The 21199-nt window shown below is 40.1% G+C and overlaps 1 protein-coding gene across 1 annotated transcript in view; it reads right to left on the bottom strand.

Annotated features, from left to right (window-relative positions):
- Nucleotides 1-3814: 3814 nt before the first annotated feature.
- Nucleotides 3815-21199, bottom strand: part of AEBP2 (AE binding protein 2) — a 92032-nt gene continuing 74647 nt past the window's right edge. The window contains exon 9 of the mRNA XM_078075703.1: nt 3815-6479. Within this exon, the coding sequence (XP_077931829.1) occupies nt 6419-6479 (61 nt within the window). The 3' untranslated portion in view covers nt 3815-6418. The remainder of the gene's footprint in view (nt 6480-21199) is intronic.

The following is a 21199-nucleotide window of genomic DNA, read 5'->3' as shown; positions in this document are numbered from 1 at the left end:
GAATCAGTAGCTGGGGTGGGAAGCATTAAGTGTTAGCAATTGTAACTATTATCCCTCAAGCTCCCCCAGCAGATCTATAAACCTACCTGTGTCTGCACCTACCAATTTTCCTTTCCTCCTCCTGTCTAAGCCCCTTGTGCTCTGGAGACCCCATCTTTTCCAGCCTTCTACAGGACATATTAGCCATTATTTTCCCTCATTTCCATATCTTCAACTTTGTCCTCTCCATAGGCTCCTTCCCATCACAAGAAACTAAACTTTAAACTAATTTACATTTCCATAGCAATAAATCCATATTATAATACCTTTTTCACTTTTTAGACAGATTGTTGCTAATTACTAGTTCTGGCCCCAAACTGAACTTGTGATCTCCCCATCTATCTGTTCTTGGAGACCCTTGGTTCAGTTTCTCTGAAGCCCCCAATCTCCAATATCCACCATGAAATTAATAAATTTCTCCTGTATTAGTCAGGAAAAAGTAGGTTATGCTGCAGCAAGAAATAAGCCCTATTGTCCGTAGCTTAAAATGATTGAGGTTTATTTCTTACTCAAATTATATACCTGTTGCCTGTCAGTGGGGTCTATGCTCCATGCTTCTTCAATCAGGGACCCAGGCTGACACAGAGGTTCCAGCATCTGAAACATGCAAGTCACAGCAGCAGGGGGAAGGAGATAGAAAGGGAAATTTGGCTCCAGCCTTAAATGTTTCCTTGAAACATCTCCTTAAACGTTTACTTGAAAGTATATGTTATTTCCACTCATATTTCACATGGCTGTAATTCAAGGAGATGAGATATAATCCACTATGCACGCAGGAGGACAGGAGAAATAGTGATGAGTAGCCCGTATGTCTACAAAATTGGAAATGATGTGTCACCCTTATGTCTACTACATCTCCTTTGGCTAACAGGACGAATAAACTATTGCTGTTTTCTTTTGACCTTATCCAATTTTTTTCTAATAATTTTTTCTAATATTTCCAATTTTTACTAATATTTTCCTAAAGGACATATCATATATACATTATACCCACAGGGAATACATTCCAAGACCCCCAGTGAATGCCTGAAAGCGTGGATAGTACCAAACCCTATATATATACCATGTTTTGTCCTATACATATGTACCTATGATCTAGTTTAATTACAAGTGAGACACAGTAAGAGATTAACAACAACAATAATAATAAAATAGAACAATTATAATATTCAGTAATAAAAGTTCTGTGGATGTGGTCTCTTTCCAAATTTCTTATTGAACTGTACTTACCTTTCTTGTGATGATGTTAGATGATAAAATGCCTACATGATAAGATGAAATGAGGTGAAGGACATAGGTGCTGTGATGTAGTGTTAGGCTACCACTGACCTTCTGACCATATCTCAGAAGGAGGATCATCTGCTTCCAGATCCCAGTTGACCACAGCTAACCGAACCCTTGGAAAGTGGAACCATGGATAAGAAGGGACTACTGTATTTACATTGGCAATAAGCATGAAAACATAAAATGCTTGCTAAAGTCCTGTAGGACATCTCTCTCACCAGAAATTACGTTCACCTACTATGTAATATATGTTTCAGGAAAAGCCTGTTCTTTGAACCTGCCACTATGGGTCATCACCTCTACCTCCAGGGAAAAATGAAAGGTGTCAGAACCCCTCCCCATTTTCTAACAAGCTATATGTTGACTCTAAAATGTCTGCCCTCCAAAACTAAGAGAGCTACGCCAGACCATAGTTTCTAGAGTGTTTGGACTTTCAGAGTAATTCTACCTCAAAGACTGAAACAGAAACTAATAAAATTGCTGTATATAGGCAGTGGATAAGAAAGAGGAAGGGCAGGAGATAGAACAGGACTGCTAAGCACACCTTTTTAATATCTAGTTTTGACCTCTGAATGGTATTAAATTTTATATATTCAAAATAATAAAAATAAATGAGTAGGCAAAAAAAAAAAAACCCAAACACTGGAAATAGTAATTTTTTAAAAATATCACTTACAATAGCATCAAAAACATGAAATACTTAGGGATAAATTTAAACATATACATAACTTAGCCAAAGAAAACCATAAAATTTAACCAAAAGAAATTTTAAAAACACCCCCCCACACACACACAAAAAGGAAATATATGTTATATGCATCACTTGGAAGCCAATACTGTTAACTGGTCATTTTCCCCAAATTGATCTATAGTTTCAAGACTATCCCTCTTAGCAAGTCTATTTGTAGAAACTAACAAGCTGATTCTAAGATGTATATTGAAATGCAAAAAAAACCCCACAAAAAAACAAAAACAAAAACAAAAAAAACACCACAAAAACCCCCACACACAAAAAAACTAAAACAGCCAAAAACAATCTTGAAAAAGAGGAACAAAATTGGAAGACTTCCACCACCTGATTTCAGAACTGACTTTAGGGGCGCCTAGGTGGCTCAGTCGTTAAGCGTCTGCCTTCGGCTCAGGTCATGATCCCAGGGTCCTGGGATCGAGCCCCGCATCGGGCTCCCTGCTCAGCGGGAAGCCTGCTTCTCCCTCTTCCACTCCCCCTGCTTGTGTTCCCTCTCTCGCTGTGTCTCTCTCTGTCAAATAAATAAATAAAATCTTAAAAAAAAAAAAAAAAAAAGAACTGACTTTAAAGTTACCATGATCAGGGTGCCTGGGTGGCTCAGTCAGTTAAGCATCTGCCTTCAGCTCAGGTCATGATCCCAGGGTCCTGGGATAGAGTCCCGAGTTGGGCTCCCTGCTCAGTAGGGAGCCTGCTTCTCCCTCTGCCCTTCTACCCCCTCCCCCCACCGCTTGTACGCTTGCACACACACTCTCTTTCTCTCTCGCTTGCAAAAATAAATGAAATCCTTAAAAAAAAAATAAAGTTACTGTGATCAAGAGAATGAGGTATTGGGATAGGGATAAACATGGAGATCAATGGAACAGAATAAAGAGTACAGTAATAGATTCACTCATACAAGATCAACTGATTTTTTACAAAGGGGTCAAGGTAATCCAACGGGGGAAAATAGTGTTTGCAACAAATGGTGCTGGAACAACTGGGTATTAAGTAGAAAAAATGAACTCAGACTTCATGCCATACAAAAAACTTAACTTGAAATGGCACATAGAACTAAATATAAAAGCTAAAACTATAAAACTTCAGGAGAAAATCTTTATTATCCTGAAGTAGGCAAAAATATTTTTGGCTAGGACACAAAACACAAACCATCAAAAACAAAAAAACAAAAAAAAGAATCCATTGGACTTCAAAAAAATTAAAAACTACTATTTTTCAAAAGATATTATTAAAAAATTAAAAAGCAAACTGCATTACATATATATACATCTATCTGAACAATAAGAAAGTACATCCAGGATATATAGTAAACTCTTACAATATAATAATTAAGAAACAGCCAAAAAAGCTAATTTAAAAATACGCAAAAGATTTGCACACAAACATCAAAGAAACATATAAATGGTCAATACATATATGAAAAGATGCTCAACATCATTAGTCATCAGAGAAATACAAAATAAAAGCAGAGATAACACAACACTACACACCAGACACCAGTTAGAATGGTTAAATTAAAAATGCAAACAATATCAAGTGTTGATGAAGATATGGAACATCCAAACTTTCATTCACTGATGGTAGACATTCACTCATGGTGCAACCACTTTGGAAAACAGTTTGGCTATTTCTTCTTCTTATAAAATTAAACATACTTACACTTACCATATGACCCACCAATTCCACACATTGTATTTACCCTAGAGAAATGAAAACCTATGTCCACACAAGACTTTGACACAAATCTTCATAGCAGCTTTATTTATAATAGCCAAAAAATGGAAGCAATCCAAATGTCCATTTCAGGTAAATAGCGGTATATCCATGCAATGGAATACTACACAACAGTACACAGGGGCAAATTATTAACAAGCTGAGCAAAAGAAGCCTGACACCAAAGAGAACATACAACATAATTCCAATTATGTGAAACCCTGGGAAAGAATTCTACCTAATCTATGGTGACAGAAACGTGATAAGGATTTGCTTGGGACTGAGGTGAGGGTAAGGGATTAGACTTGAATGGGACATAAGAAAGCTTGGGATGCCAAAGATACAAATAGGGATCTGAAGGGGTACGTGCACCCCGATGTTTATAGCAGCAATGTCCACAATAGCCAAACTGTGGAAAGAGCCAAGATGTCCATCGACAGATGAATAGATAAAGAAGATGTGGTATATATATACAATGGAATATTATGCAGCCATCAAAAGGAATGAGATCTTGCCATTTGCAATGACGTGGATGGAACTGAAGGGTGTTATGCTGAGCGAAATAAGTCAATCAGAGAAAGACATATATCATATGACCTCACTGATATGAGGAATTCTTAATCTCAGGAAACAAACTGAGGGTTGCTGGAGTGGGGGGTGGGGTGGGAGGGATGGGGTGGCTGGGTGATAGACACTGGGGAGGGTATGTGCTATGGTGAGTGCTGTGAATTGTGCAAGACTGTTGAATCACAGATCTGTACCTCTGAAACAAATAATGCAATATATGTTAAGAAAAAAAAAAAAGAAGATAGCAGGAGGGGAAGAATGAAGGGGGGAATCGGAGCAGGAGATGAACCATGAGAGACGATGGACTCTGAGAAACAAACTGAAGGTTCTAGAGGGGAGGGGGGGTGGGAGGATGGGTTAGCCTGGTGATGGGTATTAAAGAGGGCACGTTCTGCATGGAGCACTGGGTGTTATGCACAAACAATGAATCATGGAACACTACATCAAAAACTAATGATGTAATGTATGGTGATTAACATAACAATAAAAAATTTTAAAAAAAAGAAAGAAAGCTTGGGATGATGGAAATATTCTACATCCAGGCCTATGGTTTCTAAATACTCTCTCCCTTAAAAGGAACCAGGGCTCCTTGGATAAACAGTCAGGAAAAGTACAAAGTGAACAAAGTATAAGTTGAGTCTTATGAACAATTGAACAATTCCTTGTGCCATAAAGGAAGTGCTCAGCAAATGGGGACATGTCTAAAAGAAAGGGAAGAGAGAAGACAGAAGAATGCCAACAAATAAATACATAAAGATGACAGAAATAGAGAACTGTCATTTTATAACTACCATAGTCATAACTGACTCAGGCCATAATTATGAATGGATATTAAAACCACTGGATGAAAGACTGATGGAAAAGAGAATTTAATGAAACACAGCAGACAACAGCTTGCCAGATGATTAAACTCCAAAAATACCTGGACAAACTGCTATCATGTACCCCCTCGTGTATTGCACTGAAATGGCCAAAACATCACGTATGTATTACTGTATGTATTGCTGTAGGTAAATGTTCCAGCTGAATCTCGACAAAGCTGTTGGACAAATCTAAATTGAGGGACATTTTGTAAGATAACTGACCTGGACCCTTCAAAACTTGTCAGTGTCGTGAAAGGCAAAATAATAATAATAATAATAATTAAGCTACTGAACTATACTGGTTAGCCTAAAGGAGATTTAGAGAGACATAAACAAGGGGTGCCTGGATGGCTCAGTTGGTTAGGTGCCCAACTCTTTGTTTCAGCTCAGGTCATAATCTCCGCGTCGTGGGATCAAGCCCCAAGTCAGGCTCCATGCTTGGGCAGAGTCTGCTTGGGATTCTCTCTCCCTCTCCCTCTGCCCCTCCCCATTTGCGTGCACATGCATGCACTCTCTCTCAAATAAATAAATAAATCTTTAAAAATAAATAAATAAAAATAAAGAGACATAACAAGTAAATGCACTGCTTGCTCCTTGGTTGGGTTCTTGTTTTAAAAACAGCTATGAACGTCACCAGGACAACTGGGGGAAATTGAACACAATTAGATAATAGTGTTGCATTAATATTAAATTTCTTGAATGTGATTAATTGTATCTTCTTAGGAGATACAGGCTGAAGTATTTAGGGGTGATGTCTACAAATAGCACTCAAATGGTTCAGCAAAGGGGTGCCTGGGTGGCTCAGTTGGTTAAGTGTTTGCCTTCAGCTCAGGTCATGATCCCAGGGTCCTGGGATCGAGTCCCATGTGGGGCTCCCTGCTCCGTGGGGAGCCTGCTTCTCCCTCTCCCACTCCCCCTGCTTGTGTTCCCTCTCTCACTGTGTCTCTCTGTCAAATAAATAAATAAAATCTTTAAAAAAAAATGGTTCAGCAAAATATATGTATATGAAGCCAGGGTGGACACAGAGAAGCAAATGGGACAAAATGCAAAAAAAAAAAAAAAAAAAGTGAAGAAAAAACAAAACTTCATTGTGAGAAACAAAAGAACATTTGTGGGGCACCTGGGTGGCTCAGTCGGTTAAGCATCTGCCTTCGGCTCAGGTCATGATCCCAGGGTCCTGGGATCAAGTGCCGCATGGACTCCCTGCTCAGTGGAGAGTCTGCTTCTCCCTCTGCTTGCTGCTCCCCCTGCTTGTGCTCTCTCTCTTTCTGTCAAATAAATAAATAAAATCTTAAAAAAAAAAAAAAGAACACTTGTATAAATGAAAAAGATACAACATGTTCCTGGGTAGGAAAACTCAAAATTGTCAAGATGTCAATCCTGCACAAATTAATATATTTGTTACAATTCCAATTAAAACACCAATGGATTTTTTTTAATATTATGTTAATGTTAATCACCATACATTACATCATTAGTTTTTGATGTAGTGTTCCATGATTCATTGTTTGCATATAACACCCAGTGCTCCATGCAGAACATGCCCTCTTTAATACCCACCACCAGGCTAACCCATCCTCCCACCCCCTTCCCCTCTAGAACTCTCAGTTTGTCCAATGGATTTTTACATAGTAAAAATTCTGTATTTCTCAATTAATGTGAAATGTCACTTTTCTTATATAATACTTTCTATATGATAAAAGTGGCACTTCAATGAAGAATTTAAGTTTATATTTTATTTATTTATTTATTTAAGATTTTATTTTAAATGATACTGGTTAACTGTTAGAAGCAGGGGACAAGAGGTGGACCCCAGCTTCAAAATACACATTAAAAAAAATCAATTGCATTACAGAGTAAAAAAAAATTTTTTTTAGAATTTATTTATTTATTTATTTGCTTTACTTTTTAGAGAGAGAGCACCAGCGCGAGGAGAAGCAGAGGGGGAGGGAGAGGGAGAGAGAAAGGGAGAGAGAATCTGAAGCTGACTCCAGGCTGAGCACAGAACCCACTGGGGGGCTCAATGTTGAAACCAAGAGTCAGACGCTTAACTGACTGAGCCATCCAGGCTCCCTGAGAGTCAAAAAAATTTTAAAGCCATTTCTTCAACAAAAAATGAGTAGAGGAAGGAAAGGGAGGCATGGAGGGGAAACCTACAGATTAAAAGAAACTTCAATACATATCAACCAAAGCAATGTATGGATCTTACTCAATTCCTAATTTCAAACTTTTAAAAATAATTATAATTAGGAAAATGACACTGAATGATGGATATTAGGATTCTTTACCTAAACTCTTTACGTGTGGTAATGGTCTTGTGGTTATGTTTTAAAAAGTGAAGCCCTTTTATCTTTTAGAGATACAACCCTAAGTATCAGTAGATTAAATGATATTCAGATGTCTGAAATCTGCTTCAAAATGTGCCAAGAGGGTCTGGAGGCAGCGATAGATGGAATAAGATTGGCCACACATTGATATATCCTAAAGCTGAGGGATGGGTGCCACAGATTCATTATGCTTCTCCCTGTACTCTTAAATATGCTTGAAATTTTACACAATTGTTTTTTAAAAACGAAACCAAGAAAGAACCTGAAGAAAACAACTTATTCTGATATTGGATGGGAAAGGACTTTCTACAAATTAACAGGAAAAGATCCATAATGAAAAGGATTGAGATTTGATTAAAAATCTGTATAAAAATAACAAAACTTAGACACACACTGCCTGCAATATACAAGCGAAAAGGATGACTATTCTTACAAAAATGAGTAATGAAATAAATATAATTGAGCAACAGGCACAATAATATACCCAGGCTTTATTGGAGTAAAATAAATAAAAATTAAAACAATGAGCTGTCCTTCATACTTAATTTTTTAAAATTTTAATGACAATATTCATGATTGGAAGGGCACTTAAAAAACAATGCCACATACCATTTCTAGAATGCAAATAACAAAAGACACCAGGACTAAAATATGTGTCTACGCTTTGAGATAATAATTCCCATTGTAGGAATTTAATTTAGGGAAGTAACCAAATACACACTCAAAGTTTTCAGTTCAAGGATGTTTATGAAAGCATTCTTTATACTGGGGAGACACTGAAAACTAGAATACTCGACAACAGGTGACCTGCTAACTGAAGTACAGCACACATTTACAATGGGATATTCCATGAGCACTAGAAGTCCAATGATGTGAAGGTGCTCAACATAGCCAGGATCATTTACTAACCTAATGTGGGAAAAAAAAAAAAATCTGTGTAGATAGGAGTGCCTGGGTGGCTCAGTCGGTTAAGCGTCTGAGTCTTGATTTTGGCTCAGGTCATGATCTCAGGGTCCTTAGATCAAGCCCTGTATTGGATTCCACGCTGAGTGTGGATCCTGCTTAAGATTCTCTCTCCCTCTCTCTCTCTGTCCCTCCCCCCACTTACGTTCACACTCTCTAAAAAAAATTTTTTTAATTTAATTTAAAAACATGATTAGATTATAAATTTTTGCTTATTTTTCTGTATTTTATGTTACTTTCATACTGAGAAAATTTTCAAGGAAATTATTTCATACTTTGGAAAATGTACTTTATTGGCTAGGAATTACTCTAATTTTTTGTTCTCTTACAAAGGGGTTCAAGTAAAAAGAAATATAGTGAACGCTACTGAAAATGAAATCACCATTTTCCCTTGTATGTTATCCAGTTGCTATTTTAAGTAAAAATTTAACTATTTGGAGTGTTAGAGTTTTTTGAAATGTGGATCTGTTTTCTCCCCCCAGAGTAAAGCCAACACGACTTAAATTCAGATTCGATACATATTTCCTCTTTATGAATTAGATGATCCTGTAAACCAAAAAGGAAATCTTCCTTCACACATGATATACTGTCTCCTGTGGGATCAGCCAGTCTGGCTGAGTCTTGTCCCTGAAACAATCATTGATTTAGGACCAAAACCCTCCTCTTCAGTACTCCGTACACAAAGACTGCAAACGACTTAAGAGGTTTCTTCACCAATTTTCCAAGTATTATCCTAAGTTTTCTTCTTACTTCTCTCTGGCTGTGTGTGGGTGAAAAACACAAGCTATCCCAATTTCTCCTCTTAATCGTGGCCAAGGGAACATTTCTCAGCTAGTTGTATGGCACCTACTAAAAATCAGTTCAGGTATTTTCCATTAGATAAAGAGTAAAAATCTACAACCGCAAAATTGAAGCAGTTTGCACAAAACTGTGGCTGTAAATGAAAGTTGTTTAAGCCAAGTAGGCAAGTAAAATTTGTCAAAAACATTAGCCTTTCTAAAGCCAGCCGCACTCCAGTGCTGTTTTCACAGGTAAACTGTCTCCATCCTTGATCACGAAGGCCCTTAATGGGTTCTTACGAGGTTTGTAAATTTTAAAAGAATCTAGAAACAAAGTCTAACATTATCACAGCACCATCATTCACTTAAATACTTCTTGAGCACTTGCTATGGGCCACACACTATCAGTCAGGAGAAGGAGTACTTGTAGATAAAGGATTTTTTTTTTCCCCTGCTGCCTTCTAAATGTTCTATAAACTCAATATACCTCTATATACACTCTAGGCCTTCACCTATTCCTGGACTGATTTTTTTTTATGGGAATAAATTGACAGCTCTACATTTTTAATGAAAAGTGAGCATCATGATTAGAGAATACTCCTTTACAGATCACTTTTCAGGAGCTACTCAAAGGAAAACAAGAAATACCTGTATCTGAGACTATGAAATCCTTGAAAGAGAGAAGATCAAACTGCAAACCTTATCAGAAATGAATTCATTTTCCTGCTTCCTCCTGACCCAATTGAGTTTTAAATAAGCCTGATCATATTTTATTTTATTTTATTTTTTTAAAGATTTTATTTACTCATTTGACAGAGAGAGACACAGCGAGAGAGGGAACACAAGCAGGGGGAGTGGGAGAGGGAGAAGCAGGCTTCCCGCAGAGCAGGGAGCCCGATGCGGGGCTCAATCCCAGGACTCTGGGACCATGACCTGAGCCGAAGGCAGATGACCAACGACTGAGCCATCCAGGCGCCCCATATCTTATTTTAAATATACTTTAGCTGCGGCGCCTGGGTGGCTCAGTCAGTTAAGTGACTGACTCTTGATTTTGGTTCAGGTCATGATCTCAGGGTTGTGAGATTGAGCCCTGCGTCAGGCTCTGTGCTGAGTGTGGAGACTGCTTAATTTTCTCTCCCTCTCCCTCTGCCCCTCCTGCCCCGCTCATTCTTTCTCTCTCTCTCTCTAAAAAAAATATATATATATGTATATATATATGTTTAGCTATAACACATACTGGTTGTTCAGTATTACAGATTACAAAATTCTTATTAACAGAAAGACTTTACACCCTTTAGAGTCATTTACATATAAAAAAAATCAGGAGGCACCTGGGTGGCTTAGTCGGTTGAGTGTCCGACTCTTGGTTCAGGTCATGATCCCATGGGTTATGAGTTTGAGCCCCACCTCAGGCTCCGTGCTTAGCAGGGGAGTCTGCTTGAAGGTTCTCTCCCTTTCCCCCTCCCACTGCACGTGCCCATGCTTGTGTTCTCTCTCTAAAATAAATAAATCTTTTTAAAAATTAGTAAATGGGGACACCTGGGTGGCTCAGTCGGTTAAGCGTCTGCTTTCGGCTCAGGTCATGATCCCAGGGTCCTGGGATCAAGTCCCACATCCGGTTCCTTGCTCAGCAGGGATTCTGCTTGTCCTGCCTGCCTCTCCCCCTGCTTGCGCACTCTCTCGCTCTCTCTCTCTCTGACAAATAAATAAATTTTTAAAAAATCTTTTAGGGGCGCCTGAGTGGCTCAGTCGTTAAGCGTCTGCCTTTGGCTCAGGGCATGATCCCAGTGTCCTGGGATCAAGCCCCCCATGGGGCTCCCTGCTCAGTGGGAAACCTGCTTCTCCCTCTGCCTGCCACTCTCCCTGCTTGTGCTCGCTGTCTCTGACAAATAAATAAAATCTTTTTTTAAAAAAGTTAATTTTAGGAAGTCTTTTATATTCATTCAATAACAATTTATTGAACCTTTTAATATAAAACATTATGGTAGAAACTGAAAAATATAGACAAATCACAAGATACAAAAGTCAGTTATAATAACAGAGCATTTATGATTTTGGCTTTCTGATTTTGTTGACAACTTTGTGACTGTTTCACTGAAGAATGTTCTGGATCAATGGATTCATTAAACTCAGGCCTGAAGTGAGTGATGCTCAAAGATAATCATTGCACTAGGAGGAAACTTCCATTCTTCCCCTTCCCAGCCCTTAATCTGCTATCGTGCAGGTCACAGATCCATCATTACAAACAGAAGGAGACAGACATCAAGGAGTTAACTGATGGTGCAAAGTCAAAGCTGATGGGAATTAGCAGTTACAACTATCTTCCAGCTCACTCCCCATCATTCACATTCACTAGAGTCTGCACTTTGCTTCCAAGCGTAGTCTTGATCTCCACTACTACTCTTATGATCATTCTGATTCCAAAATGCATGTAAGGGATAAGTGGCACACTCTAGCCTCTCAGTGACTCAACTTCCTTACATCCACTGATCACATCCTCACTCTCTCTTCAATCGCCCGCTCTCAGAGTGATCTTTTGGATATTTAACGTAGCAATTAATGTATCGTGAGCAAAGTCTTAATTTCAAGCATCCCACTCCGACCAGACTCCTGCCTTTCCGGTTCATTTCCACTAGAGACAATGAGTCCAATAGTTCTTCAACCCCACCAGAACCTACGATCTCTTGATTTTTCACTCCCCACCCAAATCAGATTCCATAGACCACGTATCTTCCTGGGAATCTCTTCCTCCATTCTACCTGCCTAATAAAATCCAAGTTCTAGTTAGAACCAACCCTCCACTAATTCCACGCCTGCACCCATATAGCTCACCACGGCTGGAGGGAAATGTACACAGTAATGATATCTGCTCTCACTTGCAAGTTAGGCTAACAAACCTCATTTTACTTCAGTGCTGTCCAGTATTTCTATTACATTTCCTTATTCCATTCACTCTTCACACCTTCACCTCTCTTCCTAGAAGAGAGAAGAATGGAATATATCCAACTGCCTACTCACTTCTGGCACTGACATGTCTAACAGGCATCTCAAATTTAACCAAACTCATTTTCTTCACCAAATCTCATGCTTGTTAACTCTTCCCCAACCTTTAACTCAGCTGCTCAAACAGGCTTAGAGTCACCCCCTACACACACACACACACACACACACACACACACACACTCCATCTCCTACCCCCTCTTGCCAACCTCAGTGCTACCACCTCAGGTGAAGCCACCATTTCTTTCCTCAACTCATACAAAACCCCCAACAGCTTTCCCTGCTTCCACGTGTGAACAATACACTCTGTTCCCCAGGAAGCAACCAGTAATCCTTTTAAGGTAAGTCCTTTCACTTTATTCGCCTGCTCAACACCCTCCAGTGACTCTGGTCATATTTAGAATAAAACTCAAAGCACTCTCTCTAATCGCCTAATGAGACCCTAAATTACCAGTTAGCAAACTAGGGCCAACATCCAAAATCTGGCCCATGGCATGTTTTTGTAAAAAAGGTTTTTCTGGAACACAGCCATGCCCTTTCATCTTTGTAACGCGTCTGGCTACTTTCCTGCTACAAGGTCAAAGATTAGCAGCTATGACGGAGACCTGAAAGCGCCCAACTATTCCTTACAGAACAAAGGCTGACGTGCCTCTGGTCTCCCCTCACGCGCTGGTTCCCACCACACTGGCCGGCTTTCTCTACACGCAGCGGGCCGAGCCCGCTCCCATCTCAGGCCTGGAACTTACACCCTCTGCCCAGAGCATGCTTCTCCCACACGTCCCACGTCCCATGTTAGCCAGGCCTCTCTGCTCAAACGTCACCACCACAAAGAGAACTTCCCTGACTTGCTCACTAAAACAGCACCTACCTTTCTGGTTCCTCAGGCTGCTTCACTTCTCTGCCTGGCCTTCATCACTGACCTCATATATGTCGTCGGCTTATCCCTTACCTCCCCACAGAATGTTAAGTTCTATGAGGGCAGGCCTTCTGTTCTGTTCATTCCTGCATCCCCAGAACACTGCACATAGTAGGAATTCAATAAGTACTGAACAACTGTATTTTCTTGGTCCTCATTTGAGCCTTCCTTGTTGCTCACTTGATTCCTCCTTTTTCTTCAAGTTCCTCTACTTTGAATAGATTGTAGAGGAAAAACAAAACTTAAAAATCATAAAAACGAGAATACTGTACTTTAATTTTGCCTGAGAATGCTTAATGTAAGATGATATAAATTACATAACATGCAATCTGAAAACACATCTCTGACCCTTTGTATATACTTAACTCTCATTTACAGTAATGACACCAGAGCAATGGATAAATCAACAACAGATTACTATTTATTTCTAACAGTTTGAACTTCTGGTTTCTATTCTGGCATGTAAGGAGTTTGGAAGTCATCACTCTGTCCTAACAAATGAAAAAGCTGAATTGTAAATCAACAACTCTTCTTAGATCCATCAGAGTATTGGGATCACAGGGCAAGCCACTGCTCCCAAAACTGGAGAGACAGACAGGTGGATAAAGAGAATCACAACTTTCCTGGAGCAGAAACCTCCATGGGAACCAGCACTGGGGTAGAAACACCTAAACCATAATTGGCAAATTGCTAAGGCGGAGTGTGGGTAAGTCTGAGAGGTAAAAACTACAAGGGCACGCAGTCTTAGGGAAGGCCCTCCTACAGTTTTCTAACTTTTATCTCCAGGAATTCTAACAGATTTTCAGAGCAAAGACAGAAAAAAGTCCTCTCCTGCTTTTGGCAGAAGGAGGGGATTTTGAAATACACCCAACGCATTCTTCAAGACCTGTCCTCAAGAGCCTAAACTTACATAGTTTTATGAGAGCCTCACTGACCTGGGAGAAGTCTTCCAGGTGGGATAAGGTCAATACCCAATTCCAGCCTCGGCTAGCCGTCCTGCCCCAGCTGAGGAGGGAGAAAGAGGAAGCACTTGTGACGGTCACAGCCTGGGAGTCCACGCTCCCCCAACAGCCGGACTATAACACCCTTCCCCTCCGCCTACCTCGCCACTATGTTGCTGATGCCAAATACCACAGTTCTTTGTACCAGGCACATCACGTCCAGCTTTCAGCAACTACATGGAGGCTAAAAAGCAAAAAGCACATTTTAACCAACTGAGCCACCCAGGCGCCCGCAAAAAGCACATTTTAAAGAGACTGAGCAAGCATCAGAACCAGACCCAGATACAGCAAGCCTGTTGGAATTATCTGATTGAGAAATTTAAAAAATGAATATGGTAGGAGAAGAAGTATTAATATGCTAATGAAAATAAGCAGGCAACATTCAAGAACAGATGGGTAATGTAAGCGGAGATGGAAATTAAGAGAATCAAAAAGAAATGCTAGAAATCAAAAACACTGTAAGAGAGATGCAGAATGACTTTGATGGGCTCATTTGTAGACCAGACACAGTTGAGGAAAGCATCTGTGAGCTTGGGGATCTATCAGTAGAAACTTCCAAAACTAGAAAAGCAAAGGAAAAAAGAAAAGAAAAAGGGAACAGAATATCCAAGGACTGTGGGACAGCTACATGCAATGGGAAGACAAGGAGAGAGAGAAATGAACAGAAGAAATATTTGAAGCAATGGAGACAGAGAATTTCCTAAAATTAATGTCAGACAGCAAACCACAGGCACAGGAAGCTCAAAGAACAAGCAGGATAAAATGCCAAAAGTATTTACAACTAGGCATGTCATATTCAAACTACCGAAAATCAAAGATAAAAATTCTGGAAAGAAGGGGCGCCTGGGTGGCTCAGTCGTTAAGTGTCTGCCTTCGGCTCAGGTCATGATCCCAGGGTCCTGGGATCGAGCCCCACATCGGGCTCCCTGCTCCGCGGGAAGCCTGCTTCTCCCTCTCCCACTCCCCCTGCTTGTGTTCCCTCTCTCGCTGTGTCTCTCTCTGTCAAATAAATAAATAAAATCTTTAAAAAAAAAAAAAAAAAAAAAAATTCTGGAAAGAAGCCAGAGGCAAAAAATACCACCTTCTCCATAGAGGAGCAAGGATAAGAATAACATCAGACATCTCCTCAGAAACCACACAATTAAGGAAAGTGGAATGAAATATTTAAAGTGTTGAGAGAGAAAAAAAAAGCTAAAATTCTGTATCCTGTGAAATTATCCTTCAAAAGTGAAGGAGAGAGACAAATACCATATGATTTCACTTTATATGTGGAATCTAAAAAACAAAATAAATGAACAAAACAGAAACAGACTCATAGATACAGAGAACAATCTGGTTGCCAGAGGGGAGGTGAGGTGCGAAGAGGGGCAAAATGGAGGGAATTAAAAAGTACAAACTTCTAGTTATAAAATAAGTAAGTGATAGGGGTGCAATGTCCAGCATGGGGAATACGCTAACAATTTTGTGCAGTGACATATGGTGGCTAGATTTATCCTGATCACTTCATAATGTGTGTGTGTGTGTATATACATATATATATATATATATATATATATGTTGAAGCACTGTGTTGTATATCTGATACTAATGTAATATTGTATGTCACTGACACTTCAATTAAAAAAAAAAAGTAAAGGAGAAATGCTTTCTCAGGCAAACAAAAATTGAGAGAATTTGTAGCCAGTAACCTGCCTTGCAAGAAATATTAAAAGAAGTTCTTCAGGGGCACCTGGCTGGCTCAGTCAATAGAGCATGCGACTCTTGATCTTGAGGTCATGAGTTCAAGCCCCATGTTGGGTGTAGAGCCTACTTAAAAATAAATTAAATATTAAAAAAAGAAAAGAAGTTCTTCAGAGAGAAGGAAATGATATAGGTCAGAAACTCAGATCTGCATAAAGGAAGAACATTAGACAAGAAATAAGTGAAGATAAAAAACTTCCACTGTTGCTTTTTGTTTTTTTTAACCCTATTTACCTTGTTATATGTCATAAATTAAAAGTAATTTCAAAAAAAATTTTTTAAGGGGCGCCTGGGTGGCTCAGTTGGTTAAGCATCTGCCTTCAGCTCAGGTCATGATCCCAGGGTGCTGGGATCAGGCCACATAGGGCTCCCTGCTTGTGTTCCTGCTCTCGCTGTCTCTCTCTCTCTCTCTGTCAAATAAATAAAATCTTTAAAAAAAAAATTTTTTTTTTAATTTTAAGTAATTTCAATCCCTAGGCAATCAGAGTTGCATTAATAAGTGGAAATAGTTTGGAAGCAGACAAGAAGATGAGGAAAACTTGGTTAAGATTTCCTTGACACTAATTGATTTCTTCCTGAGATGCTTATTTAAGGCTTTCAACACAGCCTGGACAAATACATTCAAATAATTTACCACTTATGAAAAAGGCATAGTAGTGGGGCACCAGGGTGGCTCCGTCAGTTAAGCGTCTGACTGCCAGTTTCGGCTCAGCTCATGACCTCAGGGTCAGGAGATGAGCTCAGCCCTGGGTGTGGAACCTGCTTAGGATTCTCTCTCTCCCTCTTCCTCCGCCCTCCTCCTTCGCCCCCCATCCCACCCCCAAAAAAAAGCATAGTACTAAGGTCTCTGGGTTTAGAATCAGGCTCAGCAACCTGCTGGCTGTAAAGTATCGGGAAAGTTACCTAAGTAACTCATCTATAAAACAAAAATAGTGAAACCCGTATTTCATATGTTAATTGTCAAGATTAAATATGAAGGATATGCAAATTCACCCAGCTCTCTGTCCAGCCAATTCTAATGCTTAATGACAGAGTATAAACACTACGGATCATGTAACTTTCTCTTTACACTAGCTTCATAAATTAGCTTAAAGCTACAAGTTTATAGCCAATCTTTAGTAAATGTATACAATTCCAGAGCATGCATTTTGTGGACATCACCCCAGCTGTACCTTACTTTCCTGTATCTCGGGGCGCCTGGGTGGCTCAGTCGGAGGAGCATCTGCCTTCGGCTCAGGTCATGGTCCCAGGGTCCTGGGATCGAGCCCCACATCGGGCTCCCTGCTCAGCGGGAAGCCTGCTTCTCCCTCTCCCTCTGTCACTCCCCCTGCTTGTGCTCTCTCTCTTTCAAATAAATAAAATCTTTAAAAAAAAAAAAATCCCTTGTATCCTATATTTATTTTTATTTTTTTTAAAGATTTTATTTATTTATTTGTCGGAGAGAGGGAGCAAAGCAGGGGGAGCGGCAAGCAGAACAGGCAGAGGAGGGAGCCTGCTAGCAGGGAGCCTGATGCGAGGCTTGATCCCAGCACCCTGGGATCACGAGCTGAGCCGAAGGCAGACGCTTAACTGACTGAGCCACCCTAGTTTTTTAAACAATAGTATCATGCTTCATCATAATAGTACGAAACCTTTAAAACATGAGGGGATGGGGCACCTGGGTGGCTCAGTCAGTTAGGTGTCCGACTCTTGATTTCAGCTCGGGTCATAATCTCTGGGTGATGAGATCAAGCCCTGAGTCGGGCTCAAACTGGGCATGGAGACTGCTTAAGATTCTCTCTCCCTCTCCCTCTGCCCAGCCCCCTGCTTGCACGCATGCACACGCTCACACACGCTCTCTCAAAAAAAAAAAAAGTAAAAAATAAATAAATAAAACAAGAGGGGAAATAAAAAGGTAAAGAACAAACGATTCGTTTTCCATTTTCTCGAAGGGATGGATGAAATGATCCTAGGAGAGCATTTTAAAAGTACCTCAACCTCCAATCTTCATAATAGGGCACCTAACAGGAAATGCCCACTACATACATCTCTGTTGCTCACTATGATTCACTTCTATATTTTCCTTTTCCTTTTCCTAGCAGACAAAATTTGAACTGATATTAACTAAATTTGCTTTGAATTTCTGTCTCATGTTCAAATTTCTTTGTAACTATACATAGCAACTACTTTTTCCATATTAAATATTGTTCTCTATTTTAGGAAATATTCCCTATGTTGCTAAGTTCCTAAGGGATTTGCACAATGTCACAAAATAAGCCATGATGCTGAACACAAAAAACAATTTTTGGCTCAGTCCCACGGTAATGAGGTTATATATTTTCCCTATTTGGAAATACATCCAGGTAGGACTTGTCTGCCAGTTTGAATATGACATACCTTATAAAGGCGAGATCACTTTTTTAAAGATTTATTTATTTATTTGAGAGAGAAAGTGCATGCACAGGGCCGGGGTGGGTGGGGGGAAAGGAAAGGGAGAGAATCTCAAGCAGATTCTCCACTGAGGGCAGAGCCTGACACGGGCTCGATCTCACGACCCGAGCCAAAATCAAGAGTTGGTCGCTCAACCAACTGAGCCACCCAGGCGCCACAAGGCAAGACCACTTTTAAGGACTTTAAGGGCATTTTTGATGTTTTATCTCTCACAAAGATAAAATGAGCAGTGTACTATATTCTGTATTACTCCATTACTTTTTTATATCCCATTTTAAAAGAAAACATGTAATGGTACAGATCATCACAGAGCAAAAAGGACACTTGTTCTTTTTTTTTTTAAGATTTTATTTATTTGAGAGAGAGTGTGAGTGAGAGCAAGAGAGAGAGCTCGAGTTGGGGGGAGGGGCAGAGGCAGAGGGAGAAGCAGGCTCCCCGCTGAGCAGGACCCTGGGATCATGACCTGAGCTGAAGGCAGATGCTTAACCAACTGAGTCACCCAAGCGCTCCAAAAAGGACACTTATTCTAGTCCCTCACCTCATTCCAAAGCAAGTCTGAATTTGATAGTATATTTGATTAAAATCTGATATTAACTTTCCCAGTAGTGAATTCCATTATTTTCAAACCTTGGAAAATTACTTTTCAGTAAAACTTAAACATCTCTGAAAATTGATTTACTCCTTTTTTTTTAGTTTTTATTTTTTAAAGATTTTATTTATTTGTCAGAGAAAGAGAGAGCACAAGCAGGGGGAGCAGCAGGCAGAGGGAGAAGCAGGCTCCCTGCTGAGCAAGGAGCCTGATGAAGGACCCGAAGATCATGACCTGAGCCGAAGGCAGACACTTAACCGACTGAGCCACCCAGGCGCCCCTGATTACTCCTTTTATTTTCCACTCTCTGGACAACAAGGCACAGCAGCAGCCTTTGGATGAGTCTTCGCATCGCTGCTCCACCAAACCCAGCTTCGTATCTACTCCTAGGCATGGTGGCCAAAACAAATCTGACCAACAGTTCCCTTGCTGCCACCTTAAATTGCTCCCATCAATCTTTCACATAGAGCCCAAACTGTGACACATGGAGGGAAGGTCCTCAGCAGGGGACCCTACCTCTGCGGACTTCCCACCCACCCACCACTACCACCGGCCCCGACCCCCGACCCCAGGCTGTTCCTTGCTGTGGCACATGGAGATCCTCCTGGGTTAAACCAGTCCATCTCCCCCTCCATTCTCTAGCACTAAGTCGGTCATCATCTTTAAGAGGTAACTGAATGCTGCCTGTCTAGTGCTTCAGGACTGGCCAAATGCTCGCTGTGCTCCACAATACCCCAGGCATAACTCCAACATGGCACTTCACACCGTACAGAAATTATGTTACTGCCATCTTCCCCCTACTCTCAAGTCTGTGAAGTATGAACAGAAAATATTCATTTTTGTTCAAAGTAGTTTAAGTAGGCGTTGGGTACTAAATATTTACACAATTGTACTAAACGTTTTGTCTTCTTTGAACATGCCATTTCCTCTGGCAAATTCCACCTGGCCCTTCTATGTCCAGGTTGAAAGTCACTTCCTCTGGGATTATTCTGGGAGAATTCACAAATTCTCCAAGAAACTTCTCCAAATATCTACTGTTTATGTGATCTTGGAAATATCATTTAACCTCTCTGCAACTGTTTCCTCCACCATAAAATGGAGTGACACCAACTTCACAGTTATTGTAGGGATTAAATGCGTTAATGTATCTGAGGTACTCAGAACAGAGTCTGGCACTTAGTGTTTGATAAATGTTCACTATTCCTACTATTTGAAGTGGTAGTGTTAATGCCTACTTAACCCACATTACTAAGGAAAAGATTTAAGATGATTCAGTTAATTGCAAATGATATCCAATAAGGGGCTAATATCCAAAATATATAAAGAACTCCTACAACTAAAAAAATAATAATCCAATTAAAAAATGGCAGATGACCTGAATAGAAATTTTTCCAAAGACACACAGATGACCAGCAGACACGAGATGCTCATTTATCACTAATCATCAGGGAAATGCAAATCAAAACCACAATGACGTATCACCTCACATCAGTCACAATGGCTAGTATCAAAAAGACAAGAAATAACAAGTGTCGGTGAGGGTGTAGAGAAAAGGAACCCTTGTGCACTGTTGGTGGGAATGCAAATTGGTGCAGCCACTGTGGAAAACAGTATGGAGGTTCCTCAAAAAGTTAAAAATGGAACTACCATATGACCCAGTAATTCTACTGCTAGGTATTTAACCCAAGGAAAACAAAACCACTAATTCTAAAATATATATGCATCCCTATGTTCATTGCAGAATTATTTACAATAGCCAAGATATGGAAGCAACCTAAGTGTCCATCAGTAGATAAATGAAGCTGTGGTGTGTATGTGTACATATATATATGTAAAGATGATGGAATATTACTCAGCCATAAAAAAGAGATCATCCTTTGCAAGATGGATGGACTTAGGGAGTATTACACTAAGTGAAATAAATCAAAGAAGAAGTCACAGGGATGAAAAGCACAGCATAGAGAATACAGCATTTTGTAATGTACAGAATTGTTGAGTCATTATGTTGTATACCTGAAACTAATGTAACATTACACGTCAACTAAATTTCAACTTTAAAAAATTTCTGGCTGGGGGCGCCTGGGTGGCTCAGTTGTTGGGCATCTGCCTTCGGCTCGGGTCATGATCCCGGGGTCCTGGGATTGAGCCCCGCATCGGGCTCCCTGCTCAGGAGGGAGTCTGCTTCTCCCTCACCTCTGCCCCTCCTCCCCTACTCATGCTCTCGCTCTCGCTCTCTCAAATAA

The sequence above is a fragment of the Halichoerus grypus genome, chromosome 6 (genome assembly GCF_964656455.1).
Source record: "Halichoerus grypus chromosome 6, mHalGry1.hap1.1, whole genome shotgun sequence".
Lineage (NCBI taxonomy): Eukaryota > Metazoa > Chordata > Mammalia > Carnivora > Phocidae > Halichoerus > Halichoerus grypus.
Note: the sequence above shows the minus strand (reverse complement) of the source record. Positions and strands in the feature narration are given on the sequence as shown.